General features: G+C 46.0%; 1 protein-coding gene across 3 annotated transcripts in view; it reads right to left on the bottom strand.

The window, feature by feature from the left end:
- Positions 1-258: 258 nt before the first annotated feature.
- LOC143808902 (oocyte zinc finger protein XlCOF7.1-like) overlaps positions 259-26,832 on the bottom strand; it is a 57,489-nt gene continuing 30,915 nt past the window's right edge. For all 3 annotated transcript variants that reach the window (XM_077292085.1, XM_077292083.1, XM_077292082.1), the window contains exons 5-9: positions 4,586-4,677; positions 4,429-4,504; positions 4,258-4,334; positions 4,041-4,149; positions 259-1,629 (exon numbers count right to left, since the gene is read on the bottom strand). In XM_077292085.1, coding sequence (XP_077148200.1) covers positions 953-1,629; positions 4,041-4,149; positions 4,258-4,334; positions 4,429-4,504; positions 4,586-4,677 — 1,031 coding nt within the window. In that variant the 3' untranslated portion in view covers positions 259-952. The remainder of the gene's footprint in view (positions 1,630-4,040; positions 4,150-4,257; positions 4,335-4,428; positions 4,505-4,585; positions 4,678-26,832) is intronic.

The raw sequence follows: 26,832 nt of genomic DNA, 5'->3' as shown, positions 1-26,832 counted from the left end.
CAGCTGTGAACTGGAACAAAAATGCAAAAACAAACATGGACAAGAGTCCAACTTATCTAGTAGTTGTCTAGGAGCAGGAACAAGCACAGAGAGGCTTCTGATAACATTGTTGACCGGCAAGCAACTAACAGAGCAGCAAGGTTATATAGCGACTCCCACATCTTGATGGGAACAGGTGAACAGAGAAGATGAAGACACCAGTTCAATTCCACCAGTAGCCACCGGGGGAGCCCAGAATCCAAATTCACAACACTATGGCGTATTGTCAAGAGGAAGATGACACCAGACCCAACAAAGCAGATGAGCTGAAGGCTGCTATCAAAGCAACCTGGGCCTCCATAACCCCTCAGCAGTGCCACAGGCTGATCGCCTCCGTGCCACGCCGCATTGATGCAGTAATTTATGCGAAAGGAGCCCTGACCAAGTATTGAGTGCATTTACTGAACAGACATTTCAGTAGGACAACATTTCAGATTTTACAATCATATTTCAAGCTGGTATTATAAAGTATTCTAATTTACTGAGATAATGAGTTTTGGGTTCTCATTGGCTGTAAGCCATAATCATCAACATTAACAGAAATAAACACGTGAAATAGATCACTCTGTAATGACTCTATAGAATATAGGAGATTCACTTTTTGTACTGAAGAATTGAAATAATTAAACTTTTTGATTATATTCTAATTTTGTGTGATGCACCTGTATGTGACAAAGATGTCACACGAGTGCCAACACACGCAGGGCTTACAACACTGGAACGCTGTCAGTCAGGAGGCGAGAAGATGTTGTTTTAATTGTCAATGGGGTCCAGTTTCATTTAAGAAGTGGCTATCCAAGTAGTGGACAGCCCATTTAAAAAAAGAAAATTGTTTGTTTGGTCAGTGAATTCTCAATTTATTTTTTTTTTAATCTACTACTATTCTTTTGAAACATTTTCTACATGTTGAACATCAATACGGCTTCTCTCCTGTGTGATTTCTCTCATGTCTAACAAGATTTGATTTGTATGTAAATGTTTTTGGACACAGTGAACACGAATACGGCCTCTGTCCTGTGTGACTTCTCTGATGGTCTTTCAGTTTGGCTTTAGTAATGAAACATTTCCCACATTCTGAACATGAATACGGCTTCACTCCTGTGTGAATTCTCTCGTGTTTAACAAGATCTGAAGTATTTGTAAAACATTTCCCGCATTCGGCACATGAGAATGGCTTCTCCCCTGTGTGACTTCTCACATGTCTAACAAGATTTGATTTATTTGTAAAACGTTTCCCACATTCTGAACAGGAATACGGCTTCTCTCCTGTGTGACCTCTCTCGTGTGAAGCAAGATGTGATTTATTGGTAAAGCGTTTCCCACATTCTGAGCAGGAGTATGGCTTCTCCACTATATGAATTCTTCTGTGTGCTAAAATGACTGAGCTTTTCCCACATTCCCCACACTGAAATTTTTTACTCCAGTTGAGACCGGTACTTGTAACAATTTCTGATAGGTCAGCAGAATGATCAGAGAGATTTCTGCGGCGACGTCTTCGATGTACATTAAGGGACATGGGTTTTTCTCTTGAATGGCGCTGCATGACATCCTCAATGATGAAGCTTCTCTCAGAGTTCTTGGTGGACTTATCTGTTTAGATTAAAATTCATTTCATTATTTTTATTTTAGAACCACAAATTGAACAAATTCTGAATATTTCTGTTAGGATGGAAACACAAGAGCAGTTTTTTGAGACAAAGTGGGAAGTGGATCAAGATCCATGACAATGAAGTGCAAGTCCGTCCTTTACTTTTTCAAATTCAATTCTGGTTATAGTTGATAAAAAAGTTTCAGGAAACCTGGGTGTGTGATTTCATCCTTAGAAAGCTTAGGCGAACATGTCAAGGACATCAATGACAGGTCAGGGATTCTGGTCTACACTTGGGGATAACTTTTTATTACATAACTCGGGCAGTGTTTACACGTTGTGGCCACAATTGCAGTAGAACTGCAATTTTTATTGCAATTATGCAAAATCATGGGAAAGCGACGTGTTCTTGTCGCGGTTACAGTAAAAACAGCAATGCGGTGACAATGTGTAAACAGAGCTTCAACCTTGATTACGGTAAATGCACAAATCAGAAAAGAAGCATCTTGTCAGAAAATCAAGTGTCCATTCTGGAAACACATTTGACTCATATTCTCTTCCTAACTTGATGAATTTTCATTTTCGCATTGTCATTTTTTTTTATCCCTTTAACCTCATTTCTATGTCAGATACATCAGGGCGTCTTTCTGCAAGACCAGATGTAGTTTTGAATGACACCATTCATAAATAATTTGATTTGTGTTGGTAATTTCTGAGAGCTGATAGGGAGGGTGCGAGGGCTTGTTTAGTGTGGTGAGCTGCAGAGGTCTCTTCAAGTTTACACCACCTACACATAGCTGTCAGAGCTTGACAATCACATTAAAGTAGTGCAACAGCTGCGATCGAGTCGGCACAGGAGAAATACAGCAGCGATCGGAGCCAGCGCAATGGAAATACAGCAGTGATCGGAGCTGGCGCCAGAGAAATATAGCAGCTATCGGAGCCAGTACACTGAAATACAAGATACTGTACATGTCCTTATGTGGCCCTGTCCCGCCCAGTAATAAATGGTGGCTGTGCTCTGTATGTATGTGGCTGCCATTACTAGCTTTCATACTTCAGTATAGCTTCATGCTCCATTTCTCCTGATCTCGTAAAGACAGGTCTCTGTGGCATTTGTTGCCGTTTCTTCTGAAGGCAGAAGATAAAGGATGAGATGCTGGGGGGGTGGTAATTTAAAGGGAACCTTTCACCGGGTTTGGCCGACATAAGTTACGGCCATCACCTTTCAGGGCTGATATGCAGCATTCTATAATGCTGTATATCGACCCCCAACCCGACCTGTAAGAGAAGAAAAATAACTTTTATTATACTCATCTGCTGGGCGGTCCGGTCAGATGGGTGTCGCTCTTCTTGGTCCGGCACCTGCCATCTTCTTGCGATGCTGTCCTCCTTGGTTCGTGTGGATGAAAAGTCGCTGCGTCATCCACAGAAGTCTCCCGGCATCGCGCTACTGCGCAGGCGTACTTCTCTGCCCTGTTGAGATGTTGAGAGCAAAGTAGTGCAGTGCACAGGCACCGGGGCTCTCTGATCTCTTTCGGCACCTGCGCAGGAGAGCGGTGCTGGGTCCACACGAAGCAAACAGGAGGGCGGCATCGCAAGAAGAAGGGAGGACCCAGCCCAAGAACAGCGACGCCCATCGGACTGGACCGCCCCGCAGGTGAGTATAATTAATGCTATTTTTCTTCTCTTGCAGGTCGGGTTGGAGGCAGATATACAGCATTATAGAGTGCTCTATATCAGCCCTGAAAGGTGATGGCCGTAACTTATACCGGCCAAACCTGGTGACAGGTTCGCTTTAAGGCTTGGTAATCCTGGCTGAAGCTACATAACATCCCACACTTTCCCATCACTCGCTCCCAGAAGAGCAAGGCTTCAAGGGGAATCTTTCACATTGAGCCCTTAGAAGGAAAACTGGCAGTACGTTTGACCCCACTAAACCACTTGTATGCATATGTAGCCCAGTGACAAACTCACTGGAATCTTTATATTTTCAATCTATTGCCTGAATCTTGGGAAATGCATGATTTTAGTGGTATGTAAATTAAGTGTTATGGGCAGGAGGGAGCACTTAACGAAACTCTGCCTCCTCCGGGTATTAGCATCCTTCATGCCTCGATCTCTCTGTTGATAGATAGCTGATATACATCTTCCGTCAAGTGTGGGTCAGAGAATTGAGCTCCTGCACAAACCAGCCGTCTCTGCGTATCCGTGTACTAACTTACCATCTTGAGGGCAAAGATTTCACCTTTTACTGCGCCATAGAATGCTGGAGCCTAACCCTAAGCCTTTGGGAGGTGCCCAGTAATGGTGCTGCCGCTTTGCGATAGCCAAAATTTGTGTTAGTCTCAAAATATTTGGCCACAACTGAGCTATAAAGGAGCTTGAAACCAGGGACTCCATTATTACATACCTGCGGTATCATCTCCTGGAAGTACCCCCTCCAAATCACTCATACATGGCGCATCGTCCGTCATCTGGTCCTCATCAACTTCCATTTTAATGATGGTCAGATCTCCAACCTGATGTCACATATATAACAGCTCAGTACAATACCGCAGACATCTCCAGAAGCCCCCAAATCTGAGCGCGGCCCCATATAGATGTGGTGGAGGCGCAGCTTCATCTACCTGGTCACTCTCCGGACAGTCCTGGGCATACAGAGGAGACGGAGATCTCTCTGGGGAATTTCTTACACGGAGTCCATCTGTAGGAAACAGCCGGACAAGAGAGTGTTACATAGGATGACGGGAGTAGCATCTAGGTGACCCTCTAACAGAAATGAACGTCCCCCTCCTTACGCTGCTGCTCGGACATGAAATCAGTCTCTTCTTCTTCATCTATAACCTCAACCTTAATATTAATCAGATCTTCATCCTAAAATACAAGAAAAACATGACATGAGCCTCGAATCAGTGATATATGGTCGTATGTGCTTGAGACGATAGCCCCATCTACCTGATGATTCTCTGAGTCATTCTCCTCTGGAGAGTCCTGGGAATAAAGAGGACTCGGACATCTCTCCGGGAGGTTTCTTACACTGAGTCCATCTGTAGGAGACAAACCGTGACAATACACTGACCGCCATACATCTACATACCAGACATGGCAACTACACGATCCTCGTATATCTACATACCAGACACGATGGCTATACGACCCCCGTACATCTATATGCCAGACACGGCGACTACACGACCCCCGCAGATGTACATACTGGACACAGTGGCAACACGACCACTATACATTTATATACTGGACACTGCTACAAGACCCCTGTACATCTACATACAGCGGCTATACGACCCCCGTACATCTACATACCGGACACCATGGCAACACGACCACCGTACCTCTATATACCGGGCACGGTGGCTATACGACCCCAGTACATATACATACCAGACACGGTGGCAACACATCCACTGTACATCTATATACTGGACACTGCTACAAGACCCCCGTACATCTACATACCGGACACAGCGGCTATACGACCCCCCCATACATCTACATACCGGATACAGGGGCTACACGAACCCCGAACATCTACATACCGGAAACAGGTACAAGACCCCTGTACATCTACATACTGGACACAGCAGATACATGACACCGAACATCTAGATACTGGACACAGCGGTAACACTACCCCAGTAAATCTACATACTGGACTCGGCGAATACATGACCCCTGATCATCTAGATACTGGACACGGCGACTGCACCACCTCCACATACCAGTGTCTGCATGACCTCTGTATACCTATTGCACGGTTTCAGATCGCTGGTAGCTGCTTGGATACACACATGCACAGTGTCTTCATATAATGCTAAAATAGGACAAATCTATACAGCCATCTCGAGAGACATGTCATTCTCACATTGGGGATTGAATCTTGGCTTCATCATAAATTGAAGGGAAAAAGAGCTAGCACTCCCAAAGCTATGTCTGACCCTTGTTGCACTATGACCTTCTGCTAGGAACAGGTAATTGAAGTAGGTTATCTTATGGAGAGCAGATATGAAGCTCGGACACAGTGTGTAATATACAAAAGGATGTAAGGTGACAAATTTATCTCCCGTGTAGATAAGAAGACTTATGTTCAAAAAATTGCAAGGAGACTCTTGGGCACCGAATTCCAGTTATGAAAGATTTTTTTTTTTTACATGTGTAGGTTCTATAGTTATGGGAGACATATTTTCGGCATCATGACAAAGTGGCGAACATAAGGCATTTACTTGCATCAGCGTGCAGCGTTTACTTGCATCAGCGTGCAGCCTGCACATCAACCCAGAATTAATATCAGCCAGATAGACAAAGTTGGATATCTCCTATCTATAAAAAGCTAAAATCATTTCTCCTGCCTGCGACCTCCAGGTGGGGCAGATATCCTGAAGATTGGGGATGTCATAATTTTTGGGGCGTCACCCGCCTCCCATTCACCAGCCCCCATATTATTATTATACATTTTTATAGCGCCATTTATTCCATGGCGCTTTACATGTGAAAAAGGGGGCAAATATAGACAAATACATTAAACATGAGCAAAAAACAAGCCACACAGGTACATAAGGAGGGAGGACCCTGCCCGCGAAGGCTCACAGTCCTGGGTGAGGATACACGAGGAGAGTGTAGAGCTGGTTGTGCGGCGGCTCAGTAGGTTGAGGATCACTGCAGGCTGTAGGCTTGTCGGAAGAGGTGAGTCTTCAGGTTCTTTTTGAAGGTTTCAATGGTAGGGGAGAGTCTGATGTGTTGGGGTAGAGAGTTCCTGAGTATGGGGGAAGCACGGGAGAAGTCTTGGATGCGGTTGTGGGAAGAGATGAGAGGATCAGAGGTTGCGTGTAGGTGAGTACCGGGAGACCATGTCACAGATGTATGGAGGAGACTGGTTGTGGATGGCTTTGTAGGTCATTGTAAGGGTTTTGAACTGGAGTCTCTGGGCCATAGGAAGCCAGTGAAGTGAGTGGCAGAGAGGAGAGGCTGGGAAATAGCGGGGAGACAGGTGGATTAATCGGGCAGCAGAGTGTAGGATGGATTGGAGTGGTGCCAGAGTGCTAGAGGGGATGCCAGAGAGTAGGAGGTTGCAGTAGTCAAGGCGGGAGATGATAAGGGCGTGCATTAGTGTTTTTGTGGTGTCGCAGTCAAGGAATGCGCGGATCCGGGAAATATTTTTGAGTTTGAGACGGCAGGATGAGGCAAGGGCTTGGATATGTGGCTTGAAAGAGAGGGCAGAGTCGAGGATCACCCCAAGGCACTGAGAATGTGGGACTGGGGAAAGTGAGCAGCCATTGACATTGATGGATAGGTCTGGTGGAGGGGTAGAGTGAGATGGGGGGAAAGATGATGAATTCTGTTTTGTCCATGTTCAGTTTTAGAAAGCGAGCAGAAAAGAAGGCCGAGATAGCAGACAGTGTGGGATTTTGGTAAGTAAGAAGGTGAGGTCAGGTCCAGATAGGTAAATCTGCGTGTCATCGGCATAGATATGATATTGTAGACCGTGGGATTCTATGAGCTGTCCCAGGATGAAGGTGTAGATGGAGAAGAGTAGGGGTCCTAGAACAGAGCCTTGAGGAACACCGACAGACAAGGGGCGGAGTGAGGAGGTGGCGTGGGGAAGGGAGACACTGATTGTTCGGTCTGTCAGATATGACGAGATCCAGGATAGGGCCAAGTCTGTGATGCCAAAAGATGAGAGGATCTGTAGCAGAAGGGAGAGGTCACAAGGGGAGTTATGTGGGCGCAACTTATCTAACAAGAACAGAATCTGAATTAGAATTGTTCAGTGTTGGTTGATACAGCTCGCTGTAAGACTGGACCATCAACAAACGGAGAGCTCTCCTCCCTGAAGATCAGTGCTATTCCTGCCGCCACAGTTCAAGTACTTTCCTTTTGTTTGCATTTTTTATGTGCTAGTATATACGGTATTGTTTTGTCCCCTTTTATGTAATCTTTTGTATATTTGCATAAACACTGCTTACTTTTTGGATTTAATATATAAAACTTAATAGGTTTGTTCCTTTTGCTTAATAAACCACATCCCTGAAGCGTTGTAAGGCCCCATGTTACAAGAAACCGGTGTCCAATCGGCCTGTATAAACATATAAACAAATGGTGGTGGCAGTTTTTTTCTGTGGTTACTGAGGGACTTAGCAGTGATCGTACCGAAGTACATGTGTGTGTGCTTATACATAGAGAAGGGCGGACCCCTGGATCTTTGGGTACCAGGGGTGCTGAAAAGAAAGTGGGCAACAATTTCTGGGGTTCACTTTTTCATGTTACCTCTTGCAAAAGTGAAAAATTTGGTGCTAAAGCAACATTTTTGTGAAAAAATTAAAATTTTCAAAATGACGACCTGAAGTTATTAAATTTTGTGTAGTACCTGTGGGTTCAAACTGCTCATTATACACATGAATAAAATCCTTGTGGGAGGTGTAGTTTCCAAAATGAGGTCACTTATAGGTGGTTTCTGCTGTTTAGGCTCCTTTGGGGCCCTAGAAATGCACCCGCAATCTATTTTAGCCAAATTTGTGTTTCAAAATTCAAATGGTGCTCGTTCCCTTCCGGGCTCTGCAGTTTGTCCAAAGAGAGGTTTCTGACCACATGTGGGATATCAGCGCGCACAGATGAAACTGGATAACAAATTTTGGGGTCCATTATCTTGGGCTATTGGAGCGCCCGCTGGGGCCGTGGGGGACTCGGAACCATGATGGTTCTTAAAGGGATGTGTCACGGTGGCAGTGACCTGTCCGTGGCCCTGGGCGTCCAATAAAAGGGGAAAAGTATATCAGAGTAAAGTCTATGGTAGTAGTGTTCGTGACGTCACCTGTGGTATTCAGCCAGGGATGGCGATGCTGCTTAAAGGGGTCCTCTGGGGATGATGGTATTGCAGCAGAGGTGGTATAGATCCCCACAGATAGAACTTAGTCCCCAGTGTAGTTGGTAAGGATTATAGATGGTGAAGTGCAGGAAAGAATTGGAGGACACAAGGTTGCAGACTCTTTACCTTTTACTGGTAGTATGCAGCCACAGTCCAGGGTACGGGTCACAAGTGATGGTGAGGTCCGGCCAGCCTGGAAGCGATTCGGAATCTCCCTAGCCAGGTGGGGTTGGAAGCCTTCCTTTCTGCGCTGTGTTGTAGTCCCTTGCTGCCTAAGGCTTCACACAAGGTCCTCAATTTCCTTCTGTCCTATTGATAGGGCAATATCCGTATGGCAGGCAACGCGAGCCTTTTTACAGGTGTCCCTACTTTCGGCGACTCTGGGCTCTATCTGCTGCTGTGCCTTCGGATGTAATGGTGGATAGGGGCCTTGAAATCTCCAGCCCTCCGGTTTCTGCTGTGGGGCATACAGTTACCTCGGAATTCTGGCTTCCGGTTTCTTGCGGTGATTCTGGAGTGAGCCTTCTCACAGCTCCACTCCCACTATCTTTCCTCTCCTTTACTACTTCTCCCCTCTCAGTCTCTCACAGATTGCTCTGTCAGAAGCTGCAGAACCTCGTGTCTGCAAGGCCCCAGCTTTTCACTAGACTGACTACCTAACTCCTCCTCCAGCCAGAATTTATAGGAAAGCCACCCACAAACTGGATCAGAACAGCGTTGTATGTATGTGTTACCTCTTAAAGGGATCTTTCATCGCTTCCAGGCATGGCATCACCCTCCCCTTGAGGAAGGCAGTACTACTGTGACAGCCGAACTCCTGGGGTATCACACTATTCCTTGCTAAAGTGAAAAAATTGGGGTTAAAGCAGCATTTTCATAAAAAAAAAAATTTGAAAATTTTAGATATTACGACCTAATGTTATCAAATTCTGTGTAATACCTGTGAGTTTAAAGTGCTCGCTATACCCTTGGATAAAATCTTCGAAGGGTGTATTTTCCAAACTTGGGTGACATGTGTGTGTGAGGGGGGTTCTGCTGTCTAGGCTCCCTAGGGGCCCTGCAAATGCGGCACGGCGCCAGCAATCTATTTTAGCCAAATTTGTGTTCCAGTTCAAATGGTACTCCTTCCCTTCCAAGCCCTGCCGTTAGTCTAAACAGAGGTTTGTGACCATATACAGGGGATCAATGCACTCAGAAAAAATGGAATTACACATTTTACAGCCCATTTTGTCAGGCTATCCTTTGTAAAAGTAAAAAAATTGGGACTATAACAACATTTTAGAGGTAAAATTTAAATTTTTTAATTCCACTTTGCATTAATTCCTATGTAGCACCTGTGTAACGCCAGTGTGTTTTTGCCTTGCTTCTCTGGCGTTACTCTGCATGTCTGTGCTCTTACCCTTTGCTCCTTTCCCCCAAATCAGCTGGGATACTATTGACTGCTACCTGTATGGGTGCTGCTCAGTTCCCTGCTCTGCTGCTTAGCCGTACATGTGTTGTAGTCTTTGCTCCGCTGCACGACCACTCGCGTGTGTGGTCCCTGGCTGCCACTGTGGAAGCTATTCACGGGTTGCGAGGTCCTCTGCAGCTGGTGCATGACTTTCCATGTGTGTCCAGGCTTGCAGCCGCTGCCAGGTGTCCTAGGTCTCAGTTCCTGTGCTGGCTATGCTGTACGGGTTTCTGTCTGTGCTTAGGGTGCACACGGCCACACCTTCCCCTCTTTTATTAGGGGCAGTGTGTGTACTTGAATTGATGTCCCCAGCTGTTGTGAATTCTGTTCTTGGGTTCCCTCCGGTGGTTGTTGGTGGTAGTGCAGTGGTCTCTGGGTTGCAATCCTGGGCAGGTGTTTCTGCTGATTGCAGCCCTGACTGGGGTATTTAGGAGTGCAGGATCCATTAGCCCTTGCCAGTTGTCCATTGTTCTTGGAGGTTTTACATCTCTGTCTGGTTCCTCCTGCCCTGCTGCCAATTCAGCTAAGATAAGTGTCTGGTTTTTGTCTTTGCAGCACTCATGCTGTGTGCTTTACAATTCAGTGCAATTCATTGTGTTTTTTGTCCAGCTTAGACTGTGTTTGGATTTTTTCAGTCATGTTGGATTCTCAGGAGATGCAGATATACATTCTATGTGTTTAGTTAGATGTGGAATTTTTGTATTATGTGCTGTGGATATTTTTTAGGGTTTTAATACTGACCGCTTAGTATTCTGTCCTATCCTTTTCTATTTAGCTAGAGGTGCCTCTTTTGCTAAATCCTGTTTTCTGCCTGCGTGTGTCTTTCCTCTTATACTCACAGTCAATATTTGGGGGGGGGCTGCCTATCCTTTGGGGTTCTGCTCTGAGGCAAGATAGAATTCCCATTTCCATCTATAGGGGTATTTAGTCCTCCGGCTGTGTCGAGGTGTCTAGGATGTGTTAGGTACACCCCACGGCTACTTCTAGTTGCGGTGTCAGTTTAGGATTTGCGGTCAGTACAGGTTCCACCTTCTCCAGAGAAAGTCTCATGCGGCTCCAAGGTCACCGGATCATAACACCCAGCCTATTGTTGAGGGGCAGCTCCTATTTATTATTATTATACATTTTTTATAGCGCAATTTATTCCATGGCGCTTTACATGTGAAAAGGGGACAAATATAGACAAATACAATAAACATGAGCAAAAAACAAGACACTTACAGGTACAGAAGGATGGAGGACCCTGCCCGCGAGGGCTCACAGTCTGCAGGGGATGAGTGAGGATACACTAGGAGAGGGTAGATCTGGTTGTGCAGCGGTTCAGTAGGTTGAGGGTCACTGCAGGCTGTAGGCTTGTTGGAAGAGCTGAGTCTTCAGGTTCAGCTCCTATTTAAAGTTCCTCTTCCCTGTTGGGAGTTGCCAGAGCTTCTCATTAGGTTTCTGAACCTAGCCATGTGTGTTTGGTGCAGCATGTTGCTCCTGGTCTGCCTGGTCTTCAGCTCCTGTTCTGCCTGCTATCAGTGTCTACTACGCTGTGCTCAGCCTACTATGCGGTTCTAGTTCCGTCCAGCTCCAGGCCGTTGCTGCGGTGCTTGCACCATACCACTTGAGTTCCTTTCTAGGTCGTGTCCAGTCTCCGGAGCCTGACGTCCGCTGCCTAGTGCCTGAAGCCTGATGACCGCTGCCTGGTGCCAGACGACGGCTGCCTGGAGTCTGATGACCGTCGTCTGGTGCCTGGAGTTTTCCCTGATGACCCGCAGTTCCCTTTCTGGAGCCATGTCTGTTGTCTGGAGTCCAGATGTCCTGCCTTTGTCCTAGATGTCCAGCCTGTGTCCAGATATCCAGTCCGTGGTCCTGGTGGTCCAGCCGGTGTTTTAGAGTTAGCTCCACTCGTGTTCCTGGACGGCTCCTCCTCTGAGTTTCTGGGGAGTCTCCAGTCTACTTGTGTTCCTGGACGGGCTCCTCCTCCGTGTTTCTGGGGAGTCTCTAGTCTACTCGTGTTCCTGGATGGGCTTCTCCTCCATGTTCCTGGGGGGTCTCCAGTTTTGTTTCCTGGTGATGGCTTTGCCTGTGAGTCCGGGATCCAACCAGCCGATGTCCTGAGTGCCATGTCAATGTTCTTGGACCTATGTTGTCTGTGTTTTGCCTGTGTCACGATGTCCGGCCTGTTCCCTGAGGTCCATACTGTGATGATGTCTGTCTGAGGGCGGTGTCTGATGTTCTCCTGCTGTGCCAGTGCTTTCCCAGAGGCCTGAGAGAGAGGTTCTCCTGATATGCCTGTGCCCGATGACCCTGGACTGCATCAACCCGTAATGACCTCTTGCCATTGTCTGACGTCTGCGGACGTGTGATGTTCACCCTTCCTTCATGTGCGGAATTGGGAGCCTAGCATTGTTATGATGACTTTGTGTAGTAAACTTTATGTTTCTTCATGCCTGAAGTTGTGCGGTGTCATCTAGTTCTGCATGTCACCACCTTGCCCACATGCTCAGCTGCCACAGACCCCGGACGCTGCCCTTCCGGAGTCTGGGAAGGCCTGGGTCCTTCTCTGTGGTCCAGTGGGTCCTCATTCCACTACTACCTGGGCCGCATGCCGCACGTCATCATGGCCTGGAGACGTGGGAGTGTAAGCTAAGCCACATCCCCTCCGTTCTTTACAACCTGAAGGGTTAAAATAAATCTGAGAGCAGTTTTGAAGTATTTGAGAGGTGAAGTTTTTAAAATGGTATCACTTTTGGAAAGTTTCCAATATATAGGCCCCTCAAAGTCCATTTAAATCTGAGTAGGTCCCTAAACAGGTTGTGTAAATTTCTTTATGGGGTCATCATAACAGAACCAGACCCCAATCAGAGGACAACAAAACATTCACTCCTAGTCTAGGAACTTTCCAATATTTATGGACACAACTGTTTATCACTTATCACTCTCCCATAATGACAGTTCAGCGCTGTGTTGTGTATAAATATGTGATTCTTCAGAATTTGCTTTAGTCTGTGCCTGATGAAGAGACCGGAGTAGTCTCTCAATTCTAAATATTTTAAAAAAAATGAAAAATATTTAGAATTGAGAGTTCTCAGTGGTTGATACCTTTCTATTTCTAACTGAAAAGATGGTAACAAATTGCAAGCTTTGGAGACTACTCAGGTCCCTTCATCAGGCATAGACTAATAGAAATTCTGAATTTCAATTGGTCTATGCCTGATGAAGGGACCTGAGTAGTCTCAAAAGCTTGCAATTTGTTACCATCTTTTCAGTTAGAAATTGAAAGGTATCAACCACTAAGGACTCAATTCTAAATATTTTTCTATCAACTGGCTAACATGGTACCAAGATATATATCTTTCCTGTTTAAAAAAAATGAGAAATTACTGATAAACTTTTAACCTCTCTAACATCCTAACAAAATAAAATGACATTCAAAAAATGATGCAGATGTAAAGTAGACTCCTGGACCGAGTCACTGTCAATATCCTATACTTAAATGACTGAAAACTGAATATTTTGAATTATTCTCTTATACATCTCCCATAGGAATCAATAGGAGTCAAAGTAAGTCGTAATCTGCAGCTGAGAAGCTGAGGCCTTATGGCAGAAGAAACAGTTCTACAACAGCACAGCGAGCCTCACCTATATCATCCCAGGAGGAGGTACCGATATCCCAGGAGACTGATGGCACAGATCCTGAACATACTCTGATACAGGTATCTGTGCAGTTGCTAACTGCTATTCAAATAAGTACAACTTCTTTGACCAGAAAAATTGAAGAAATTAAAATTGATCTTGGTCTACTGCATAACGATGTGTCTAACCTGGAGGAGAAAGTCCAACTAGTGGAAGATAGAATCTCAAATATGGAGGATCAGATAGCACCTTTACCAGAACGTATCCGGTCAAGAGGACACAAAATGGAACTATATGCCAACAAAAGAATGACAATTTAGAGAATAGACTGAGGCAAAACCACATTCATATTACAGGGTTGCCTGAAAGGGCAGAAGAAACTAATCTCACAGAAATTGTGGAGAGGTGGATACGAGGACTGTTCTCAGATGCCACCTTCTCTGCTGCATATGTGGTCGAGAGAGTGTCACAAGTGTTTCAGATGCAACAGTCACTCTACATCTGGCTGCACAAGGTCTCTGTGTTTGGCATTGCAGACGCCTTCTTAATTCTTCTGACTGTTGGACCCAGTGGTAATCTCCCTTGTTGTCTTTAGTTATCAGAAGGGACTGACCAGTGCCACCCCACCCTTCACTATCCATGCATTGCTCTAGGGATATACAGGGCTTAGGTTTCCTGCTCGGTGATTGGTGTGGAACCAATATAGGGATGGTACGGTAGGCAGGGTGTTATAAGATCTGCCTAGGGGTCTCCACTCCCCCATTCCCTAGTGTTTGGGCTTCCTTCCCCTCATCACTTCTTGTTGCACTTAGTCTTTCCCACACTGTATGTGACATTATCACCGGCCGTGAATATTTAGGAAAAAAAAAATGGACGAGTGGTTTTATTTTTTTTTCTGGGTGTGCTTTTTTCTTCTTCCCTCCCTTGGTTATGGATCCGGTTGCAAGGCTGGTAGAGCAGCTACAATGTCTCTGGTGGAGGTGACTGACCTTTGCAATGAGGTTCAGCAGCCGCAACAGCAGCTGCAGTTCGCTAATGTTGGGGTCTCTGCAGGTGGACTGGTCCAGCTGGAACCCAAGGTTGCCCACCCGGACAGGTTTTCCAGAGGTAGAGACAAGTTTTTTGTGTTCAAGGAGGCTTGCAAACTGTATTTGAAACTTTGTACTCACTCCTCCGGAAATGAGTAGCAAGGAGTAGGAATAAGTACGAATTGTGATCCCTCTGCTGCAAGGAGATTCTCAATTCTGGGCTCTTTGCAGTAGGATTCGGTTTGTCTCCAGTCTGTGGAGGGATTTTTTTTTGGCTCTAGCCCTCATCTATGATGACCCCTGACCGAGTCTCCTTGGCTGAGCCCAGGCTGTGTCGCCTTCAGTGGGGAAATCGGTCCAGACTGTCCAGTCCAGACTGTATAATCTTTCTCGACCTGAGAGACAAGCCATAAAGGATTTCATTGCGGAAAGTCTGGAGAAGGGACATATCAGACCCTTGTCTTCACCCTTGGCAGCAGGGTTCTTCTTCGTGAAGAAAAAAAGATGGCAGTCTACATCCCTGTTTAGATTTCCAGTAATGAAATTAAATTACTGTACCATCCGAGATCTCTACCCTCTTCCTCCGATTTCGGATCTGTTGAGTCAGGTGGTGGGAGCTAAGGTGTTCTCCAAGTTGGATTTAAGGGGGTCCTACAACCTGGTTAGAATCAAAGAAGGGGGTGCATCTTATAATCTGAACACTGTTCTTACCGAGGGGTCAATGCTGCGGCCCAGAGCTGGGGGTGTTGCGGTGGTGGTACGGTGGCCGCATAAGCCGGCTGCCATTCTTCTTCTGGGGTCCAGCGTCTCATTTGGCGCAGGCGCAGATGGAGGAAAACAGAGATCTCCATCCACGCCTGCCTCTACGCGATGTCTCCAGGAAAATGGCTGTTGATGCGGTGCAGGAGCAGATGGAGCTCTCGGCCCGCAGCAACTCATTCACCAGTGGTTTTCAGCCTAGACGGTCGCATCTTGGCACCGTCCAGGTTGAAAACAGTTTCTCCCCCATACATGACTTACAGCGTGGGACAGAAAGACAGACAGGTATGGTATTTTATTTTTATTACAGGAGATCGATGGCTTCGTGGAATTAAAGGGAAGGTGCCACCAGTTTTCTTGTAGTTTGTTTTTTTGTGAAATTAAGCTTAAAATAGTAAATAAAATGTATTAATGCAATGTTTGCACTGTTTGCAAACATTTCTATATGAAAAATATTATATATTTTCTTACAAATATATATATTGACCACTAGGGGGAGCATTTTCCGTTTTAGACCTCAAGCAGCTATAGTAAGACTTAAAGGATTCTTTACTGTTAGGGCAGTGAGAATCTGGAATTGCTTGCCTGAGGAGGTGGTGATGGCGGACTCAGTCGAGGGGTTCAAGAGAGGCCTGGATGTCTTCCTGGAGCAGAACAATATTGTATCATACAATTATTAGGTTCTGTAGAAGGACGTAGATCTGGGGATTTATTATGATGGAATATAGGATGAACTGGATGGACAAATGTCTTTTTTCGACCTTACTAACTATGTAACTATGTAACTACCAGCTTTACTGTTAGCTGGAAAATCTGGGCAGTAACTGCTGACATCAGCATTTCCCTCCCCTTTTGGGTGGGCTAGTATCCCTGGGGCAGAATGAAGAGCAGCATCACAGGCCAGAGCCATTTTGTGTGTGACTGCCCTGTGACCTGCTATCACCAGCAGTTTATAGTTTATGTGGTGTGTATGGAGCAGCATTGTCTGTGCAGAGCTGCCTGTGACTCGTCCCTCAGTAAGATAAGAAGGAGCTCCAGGTCTGCAGTGAATGGCCAGGCATTGTGGAGGGAGGAGAGGGATACATTGTATCAGGTGTCACCTCTCTCTGCAGGCTGGGAATGCAGCTTAATGCAGTGAATGGCCAGGCATTGTGGAGGGAGGGGAGAGATACATTGTATCAGGTGTCACCTCTCTCTGCAGGCTGTGAATGCAGCTTACCAGAGATCACAGGGTCTGTGTGTGAGGGGCAGAGGATGTCTGCCCAGTGCCTGGAGCTGTCTGTGACTCATCCCTCAGTAAGAGAAGAAGGAGCTCCAGGTCTGCAGTGAATGGCCAGGCATTGTGGAGGGAGGGGAGAGATACATTGTATCAGGTGTCACCTCTCTCTGCAGGCTGGGAATGCAGCTTACCAGAGATCACAGGGTCTGTGTGTGAGGGGCAGAGGATGTCTGCCCAGTGCCTGGAGCTGTCTGTGACTCATCCCTCAGTAATAAGAAGGAGCTCCAGGTCTGCAGTGAATGGCCAGGCATTGTGGAGGGAGGGGAGAGATACATTGTATCAGGTGTCACCTCTCTCTGCAGGCTGGGAATGCAGCTCCTGTGATAGAGAGTAAGTGTAGCTGGGCAGAGAGCACTGGGCTATAATAAAATGGCTGCTAGTCACACCTACAGCAGTGAGTTGTGCAGCCCACAGAGGCGTGCCCAGCTCACTGCTAACACCTCTCCAATGTTAAAGATAGGGTCCTCGCCGGTCTATTATCTCCTATGTCCATGGGGTGCTGTAAAATGACACTGTTAGTGTCGTGAACTGCTGTGAAACCAAGATGTCAGCCCCCAGTTCCTTCTTTAAACACATATAACACACGAAATCTGTTTCACATGCATTTAAAACTTGGTTATAGCAGCATGTTATGCTACATTACAGTGATTTATTAATGATCTACAAACGCGGTACCTTACCTTTAAGCGCTAGGTGAGTATAACTGTGTTTATTTTTAAATAAAAAATGAAAACTAAAAATCTAGGTGCGTCTTATAATCAGGAGCATCTTATAAAGCAAAAACATACGATCCCTCAGGTCTCCAAATCAGGAGGATTGGACGTCCTCCTTACCGTTGGGAGAATTTGCTATTAATAATTATTATATTATAATCACGGTCTAGAATCCACCAGCATGTCACTGCATGTCACTGTTCTTTGGTGCGTACGGTTACTATCCACACTTTGGTACGTTTAGCGGGGAAGGGGCTTTGGGAGGTCCAGAGGAACGTTTTGCTTTGTCGCGGTTCTCGGTGTGGCAGGCAGGTTCTGAGTACGTTAATTTGAAGATCATGGGAGACAGGTACAAACGTATGGCTGACAGAAAACGCTTGCCAGGTCCAGACCTGAATGTGAATGACTGTGTGGCTGTCTACCAGGAATAACAGGTTGAAGGTTCCTTCCTGTAAGTTGGGACCTAGATTTATTGGCCCCTATAAAATAACCGCCGTCATTAACCCAGCAGCAATTCATCTTGAGTTACCTTAGGCCCTTAAGATCCACAATGTCTTTCACAGGTCTTTGCTCAAGAAATATGTGGAACCTCTTGATTCCTGGCCCCTACCAGCTACCCCAATAATGGTTGATGGTAATCTAGAGTTTCAGTTTTCGAGGATTGTAGATTCTCGCCTCCGTCGTTTCCTACAATACTTGGTGCACTGGAAGGGTTACCACTCAGAGGAAAAGTATGTGGGTTTCAGCATCAGAGGTGAATGCCCCCAGGCTGGATCGTTCATTCCACACTTTTTATACTGAGAAACCTGGTCCTGAGGAAACTCGTGGGGGACGGGGTACTGTCATGGGTGTGTCAGCTGCAACAGACAGTCGCTCTACATCTGGCTGCAGAAGTGTCTGCGTTTGTCATTGCAGACAGCTTCTTAATCCTTGACTGTTGGACCCAATAGCCACCTCTCTCCGGCTCTTATTGACACACCTGGACCTTGGTGTTTATAAACTCCTAGCCTGGTTCAGTGAGTCGCTGGTAATATTAACTTTTTCTTTTGTGAAGAGTTGGAGCTATAACAGTCGGCATACTTCCTCTATGATGCTCTTGGTGTAATTTCTCTGAAGTCTGCTCAAGCAAAGTTCTGCTCTCCTTGATTGTCTTTAGTTGACAGTGGGGACTAACCAGTGCTCATCCCCCCTCCCTTCCCTATCCAGGCATTGCTCTAGGCATATACAGGGCTTAGGTTTCCTGCTCAGTGATTGGTGTTTAACCAATATAGGGATGGTAAGGTAGGCAGGGTGTTATAAGATCTGCCTAGGGGTCTACAATCCCCCATTCCCTAGTGTTTAGGCATCCTTTCCCTCTTCTCGTCGTGTTGCACTTAGCCTTTCCCACACTGTGTGTGATAGAGCCCACTGTGTACTTGGTAAATCATCTCCTCCAGGTGCTCCTCTTTCTTGTACAGATTTCTTAACTGGAAAGATAGGAATCTTATACTACAATTGACACGTCGAGCTCAAGAATTCCAATATGAAAAGGTTACTGTAAGCTGTTCCCGGATTTTTTGACCGATCTGCAGAAACAAAGTGCCTCATTCACTTCAATAAAAAGACATCTGCACACTCTAAGGGTATGTGTCCACGTTCAGGAAACACTGCGTGTTTGACACTGCATAGAGCCACAGCGTCAAACATGGAGTGTCCAGATGTTACAGCATAGTGGAGGGGATTTCATGAAACCCACGTAATCGGACATGCGGTGCGTCTTTTCAGATATGCGCTCGATATCCATGGCCCCTCTCTAGGCTATGAATAACATCATTTTTTGGGGGGTCCCCCTATTTTTATAGCCAGTAAAGGCTGTCAATATCCCGGAGGTTAACATTCCATAGTACCCTTTTGGTACGATTAATCTTAAAATTTAATTACCCTGGATATCTGGATCCTGAAGCTGAGTTGGCTGTTGGTATGTTCTGATAATTGTTAAACAATATATGGGAGGTGATCTCCATTTTTCCCTGGGAAGGTGACCTTTGAGTGGAGAAAGTGGGGATCAGGGCCTTTTCCAGGTTTTCATGGACCACAGGTGAAAGAGTCTCGATGGGCCCCTTTAACACATTCATGATGCACAGATATGGCAGATAAATATAGGTGCTGTGTTGGTCACCATTATTGGCACCTCCTTCATTTTTTTTTTTTCATAGACTGTACAATATATTCAGAAATAAATAGATTTGTACCAAAGTTATATTCTCAGGATTTCCGAATTAGTGGACCAAAGTAATACAAAAACAAAACACTGAAATTGTAACATGCAAGAGGAAAAACAGAGAAGAAACAGAATAAACATCATGTGCAGCAATAAAGGTCATTAATTAATACTTAGTTGCACACTTAGCACTGATGACGGCCTCCAGCCATTTTTTGCAGCCATCTGTAGGCTTCTTGAACTCCTCGGCTGGTATTTTCCCCCACTCTTCCTTTGCAGTTTGTTCGAGCTCTTGGATGTTTGCAGAGTTCTTTTTCCCAGGGGCAGATTTCCGCTCATCACAAAGATTTTCAATAGCATTGAGCTCAGGACTCATTGATGGTCATTCTAAAACAGACCATTTTTACTTTTTCAACCATTGCTGTGTACTTTTGGAAGTGTGCTTTTTGGTCATTGTTATGCTGGAGGACCCATGATCTTTGACTCAAACCAAGTTTTCTTACACTATGTAGGACATTTTGTTCTAAAATCTCTTGCTAATTTTCCAATTTCATAATTCCTGTAATATGGTTAAGGCCTCCAGTACCAGACACAGCAAAGTAACCCCACAGCATTATGAATCCTCCACCATGCTTAACTGTTGGTAGGGTGTCCTTTTCCTTATAAGCTTCATTGCGCCGTCTGTAAAGAAAACTGTTGCTTTGTATTGCCAAAACGCTCTATTTTTGTTTGATCTGTTCACAGAACATTTTTTCCAGAATGATTGTTAAGGTTCTCTTTGGCAAAGATCAGTTGTTCGCCATTGTGACAAAAGAACATGGCCTACCATGTGGCTTTTTAAAACACTGAAGTAATCATTCATCAGCTAATTCATGTGACATGGGCACCGACAATTAATCACAGGTGATTGTCATTGTTGATTTACCACAGGCGAGTCACAATGTGTTTCCATACTAATGTAATAAAGTAACCAGTACCAGGGTCCCTGCAGATTTGGGGTTTTCTATCTTTCCCTCTCATTGTTTTTTGTTTTAAATTATTGTTTATTATTTGCTCTTTTGCATTTAATAGTTTTATAGTACAATGGCAAAGATTTCACTTCTTACATTACATGAGTGATATATTTCGTAAATTCTACAACAGCTCAGTAACTGGCGAATCCTCGCAGCGCACAGTGTGTGCCCTGGGGGGATTCAAAAGTTTTCATTTTAGACTGGACAGTATAGTCCTCCATACAGTATCATGGGCCCCATATATTGCTCCCTACAGTATAAAGAGCCCCATCTATTGCTCCACACAGAATATTGAGCCCTATATAATGATCCATACAGAATGATGGCCACCACATAATACTCCATAGAGTATAATGATTCCATTTATATATTGCTTGATATAGAATAATGGGCCCCAGATAATGCTCCATACAGAATGGGCTCCATACATAAAAAATAATCACATACTTACCTCTCCTCATTTCCCACTGGCTGCTGCTCCGTTCTCCTCAGCTCTGGGGTCTTCAGCCTATTCTGCCTCTCTGCAGTGCTCAGCACAGAGGGGGCTCTATTGAGGTCATTGCACCGTCTGCCCTGAGACATCAGAGTCAGAAGACGAGGAAGAGACAGGCCCTGCGGCCAGCGGGAAACTAGGAGAAAAAAGTATTTAATGGGAACCTGTCCCCCCCTCTGGCGATTTTAACTAAAAGATCCACCTTGTGCAGCACTAATGCTGTATTCTGTGAAGGTTTCTCTTCTTTTTGTGCTCCCTTCCAATGCAACAATATACATTTTTTATAATTTTCGCGCCATACCTTCAGTCTGTCCGGGGTGCACGTCTTTTCCCCCGGACACAACCGCCTCCCAGCCATCAGTCAGCCCCTCTGTGCGCTGGGCGCCACCTCCTCTGTCCTCAGTAATGTACCCGGCGCTTGCGCTGTGCTTTTCATTTTTGGGCATGCGCCGTTTGCGCTGCCCTTCGACTCACATCACCTGATGGCATTCATCTCGTGCCTGCGTGTACCCGAGATCCCGCCCCGCAGTGTGAATAAATCAGAACACACTGCGGAGCGGGATGCAGATGAATGCCATCAGGTGATGCGAGTCGAAGGGTAGCGCAAACGGCACATGTTCAAAAAAGAAAAGCACAGCGCAGGTGCCGGGTACATTACTGAAGACAGAGGAGGCGGTGCCCAGTCCTCGGAGGGGCTGACTGATGGCTGGGAGGCGGCTGTGTAAGGGGAAAAGACGAGTTCCCCGGACAGCCTAAAGGTATGGCGCGAAAATGATAAAAATTAATATTGCTGCGTTGGAAGGGAGCACAAAAAGAAGAGCCACCTTCACAGAATGCAGCATTAGTGCTGCACAAGGTGGATCTTTTAGTTAAAGACGCCAGAGGGGGTGACAGGTTCCCTTTAAAACAGTTTAAAGCCCCTCCTCAACTCACAGGCGCCATAGTGTGCCGGTGTCCCTGTTTTTCTTCTTGATCTATTATTAATGGTCTCTAAACGCTGCACTCTTACTCTAGTTTCTCATAGAGGTTTGAGGTTGATCAATCTATGCTCTCCAAGGAGAAATCATATTTTATATCCTAATACTGCATGGAATCTAAATGGCTACACTTCAGTTTCCATCCTGGAGCATCAGGGGATTGGGAAGCTCCAGGAAACGAGACATGGTATTTAGCCTGATACACAAGCCTGGGCCACAAATCATTTGCCTTCAGAAACTCCCCTAACACTGGATACGATAGCTAGAACAAAGACATTGGTTGCAGTGGCACAAACACAGCACGCGTGCCTCTTATTCCAGAGGACTCACTCTTGGGCACAAATCTCGGAGATGGTCAGCTAGAATGGTTAGAGAAGATCCAGAGGGGAGATTCCTCTTTGTCTAAGCATTTGTAGACCCAATACCATACGTACTTCTTAATGTTCATAGCCCCCTGCCAGCAGAACTGGATATCCTCCACCAAGCAGTTATTTTTGTATCACAGTTCTCTGATGCCAAAATTTTAATATGATAGGATAGGATGGGATGGGCTCCTCAAATAATGGTAATAGTACTCTACACACATTATTACAGAGGTGGGCTGGATGGAATTATGGAGGCAGCAGCATCCATTGAAAAGGGAAATCTCCCGTTACACACCAGCTGGATGTTTATCGAGAATTGGCCATGTATTTGGAAATTATGCTCTATTGACTGACTTGAGCAGAATCAAATACCTTCCAAGAGCAATATCAGATCATGCCCCAATGGAAGTTCACCTCCAGTTAGGAGGACCCAATAGACCGAAGAGATTCCGCATTCATCCATTATGGCTGTCTCTCGTAGGAGAACATGACCGAACACCTGATCAATTAGAGGTTTTTATAGAAGGCCATAAAGATTTTCCAGATACAGTAGTAGTTTGGGCCGAATTTAAAGCTTATTAGGGGATGTAATATATATATAATAAGGGGTCTGCTATTGGGGAGAGGAGGCTGAACATGTTAATAATCCTTCTGAGGATTCTCTGCTTACATGGCTTGGGAATGGGAGAGAATATTTCACTCACAGGAAAACTTTTTTCTCCAGACATACGTTGACCCAGGTAATCAATCTAGTCCATTTCTGGCATATATAGTCCAACCAGACCAAAGTTCCCCATCAAACTCTATGTAATAAAACAAAAGACGGGGTTTCTTTGCTTAAGTCAGAGCAGATAGCACATAGATTTGAGGAATATTTCAAGGATCTTTATATAGTTCTCAATTGAATCATACATCAGAGGAAATACCGTATTTCTCAGACTATAAAATGCATCGGACCATAAGATGCACCTAGGTTTTAGAGGAGAAAATTAGGAAAAAAAAATTGAAGCAAAAAAGATTGTCTAGTCTGTACTAATATCTCCTACCCTGGTGTACAGTGCCTAAAAGTAGTATTCAACCCCCTGCAGATTTAGCAGGTTTAATAAGATGCAAATAAGTTAGAGCCTTCAAACTTCAAACAAGAGCAGGATTTATTAACAGATGCATAACTCTTACAAACCAAAAAGTTTTGTTGCTCAGTTACATTTTTATCAATTTTAAACATAAAAGTGTGGGTCAATTATTATTCAACCCCTAGGTTTAATATTTTGTGGAATAACCTTTGTTTGCAATTACAGCTAATAATCGTCTTTTATAAGACCTGATCAGGCCGGCACAGGTCTCTGGAGTTATCTTGGCCCACTCCTCCATGCAGATCTTCTCCAAGTTATCTAGGTTCTTTGGGTGTCTCATGTGGACTTTAATCTTGAGCTCCTTCCACAGGTTTTCAATTGGGTTAAGGTCAGGAGACTGACTAGGCCACTGCAACACCTTGATTTTTTGCCTCTTGAACCAGGCCTTGGTTTTCTTGGCTGTGTGCTTTGGGTCGTTGTCTTGTTGAAAGATGAAATGATGACCCATCTTAAGATCCTTGATGGAGGAGCGGAGGTTCTTGGCCAAAATCTCCAGGTAGGCCGTGCTATCCATCTTCCCATGGATGCGGACCAGATGGCCAGGCCCCTTGGCTGAGAAACAGCCCCACAGCATGATGCTGCCACCACCATGCTTGACTGTAGGGATTGTATTCTTGGGGTCGTATGCAGTGCCATCCAGTCTCCAAACGTCACGTGTGTGGTTGGCACCAAAGATCTCGATCTTGGTCTCATCAGACCAGAGAACCTTGAACCAGTCAGTCTCAGAGTCCTCCAAGTGATCATGAGCAAACTGTAGACGAGCCTTGACATGACGCTTTGAAAGTAAAGGTACCTTACGGGCTCGTCTGGAACGGAGACCATTGCGGTGGAGTACGTTACTTATGGTATTGACTGAAACCAATGTCCCCACTGCCATGAGATCTTCCCGGAGCTCCTTCCTTGTTGTCCTTGGGTTAGCCTTGACTCTTCGGACAAGCCTGGCCTCGGCACGGGAGGAAACTTTCAAAGGCTGTCCAGGCCGTGGAAGGCTAACAGTAGTTCCATAAGCCTTCCACTTCCGGATGATGCTCCCAACAGTGGAGACAGGTAGGCCCAACTCCTTGGAAAGGGTTTTGTACCCCTTGCCAGCCTTGTGACCCTCCACGATCTTGTCTCTGATGGCCTTGGAATGCTCCTTTGTCTTTCCCATGTTGACCATGTTTGAGTGCTGTTCACAAGTTTGGGGAGGGTCTTAAATAGTCAGAAAAGGCTGGAAAAAGAGATAATTAATCCAAACATGTGAAGCTCATTGTTCTTTGTGCCTGAACTACTTCTTAATACTTTAGGGGAACCAAACAGAATTCTGGTGGGTTGAGGGGTTGAATAATAAATGACCCTCTGAAAAAACTTTTCCCAATTTTTAAAAAAAAACAACAAAGAAATAACATTCTTTTTTGCTGCAGTGCATTTCACACTTCCAGGCTGATCTACAGTCCAAATGTCACAATGCCAAGTTAATTCCAAATGTGTAAACCTGCTAAATCTGCAGGGGGTTGAATACTACTTGTAGGCACTGTATATGGTCCACTCATCAGCATCCTGGTAGGCATGGCCCCCTCATCCCCATCCTGGTAGGCATGGACCCTCATCCCCATCGTGGTATACATGGTCCCTCTCATCCCCATCCTGGTAGGCACAGCCCCCCTCATCCCCATCCTGGTGGGCCCGGCCTCCCTCATCCCCATCCTGGTAGGCACAGCCCCCCTCATTCTCATCCTGGTAGGCACGGCCCCCCTCATCCCCATCCTGGTAGGCACGGCCCCCCTCATCCCATCCTGGTAGGCACGGACCCTCATCCCCATCCTGGTAGGCACAGCCCCCCTCATTCTCATCCTGGTAGGCACGGCCCCCCTCATCCCCATCCTGGTAGGCACGGCCCCCCTCATCCCATCCTGGTAGGCACGGACCCTCATCCCCATCCTGGTAGGCACAGCCCCCCTCATCCCCATCCTGGTGGGCCCGGCCTCCCCATCCTGGTAGGCACAGCCCCCCTCATTCCCATCCTGGTAGGCACGGCCCCCCTCATCCCCATCCTGGTAGGCATGGCCCCCTCATCCCATCCTGGTAGGCACGGACCCTCATCCCCATCCTGGTAGGCCCGGCCTCTCATCCCCATCCTGGTAGGCACGGCCCCCCTCATTCCCATCCTGGTAGGCACGGCCCCCCTCATCCCCATCCTGGTAGGCACGGGCCCCCTCATCCCATCCTGGTAGGCACGGGCCCCCTCATCCCCATCCTGGTAGGCCCGGCCTCCCTCATCCCCATCCTGGTAGGCACGGCCCCCCTCATCCCCATCCTGGTAGGCACGGGCCCCCTCATCCCATCCTGGTAGGCACGGACCCTCATCCCCGTCCTGGTAGGCATGGACCCTCATCCTTATCCTAGTATGATTGACCCAATCCTAATCCTGGTACACATGGCCCCCCATCAGAAAAACATAAAAAACCCCAAACCATTATATTTACCATCCTGCTCTACCGCGCAGCGTCTTGGTCTGATGTCAGCAGATGATTTATGCTTGTAAGCAGTGTATGGCAGGGACGTCATGTGCTGCTTACAAGACAGATGCCAGAATACTCACTGCAATGTGATTGGAGAGCAATGAATAGTAATTGCTCTTTAATGACGGGCACAGTGTTAGCTGCAGCCAATGGTGGTCACGTGTGATCGCTACTATAGGGAATAAATATTCACTGAATTCCACACCTATGGGAGTGGAGAGCAGTGAATATTCATTGCCTTAAGCAGCGGTCACACGTGAACGCCCGTCGACTGCAGGAAGCCAGCTGCTGCGGCTAACAGCATGTCCACTATTAAAGAGAAATGAATATTCACTGCCCTCCATGCCCATGGGTGTGGAATGCAGTGAATATTCAATTCTCTTTAGCAACGGGCACAGGAGTTAGCCGCAGAAGCCAGCTCCTGCCTCCTGTGACCTGCCACTGCTGCTCCCACACCTCCCACCACAACCAGAGCAGGTATATCCAGACTTTAAGACGCACCCCCCATTTTCATACACAGTTTTGGAGGAAAAAAACGTTAGATGAACACTTAAAACATACTGTTCCGAGACTCTGTAGGAGAGTCAATCACTCCTGGACACAGACATCCGTCTGAGTCTGGATGAAATACATGATGCCATAATGTCTCTCTCTAATGGAAGGGCATCGGGTCCAGATGGCATATCTGTAGAGTTACACAAAAGATATATCCACCAAATAGGCCCTACTTTGTTGAAAACCTCTTCAGAAGTCATCTCAGGGGAATCCCTTTCTCAATCTTTTATGATGCCAC

Source organism: Ranitomeya variabilis, chromosome 2 (assembly GCF_051348905.1).
Source record: "Ranitomeya variabilis isolate aRanVar5 chromosome 2, aRanVar5.hap1, whole genome shotgun sequence".
NCBI classification, from domain to species: Eukaryota; Metazoa; Chordata; class Amphibia; order Anura; family Dendrobatidae; genus Ranitomeya; species Ranitomeya variabilis.
This window is presented reverse-complemented; position numbering and strand designations above follow the sequence as displayed.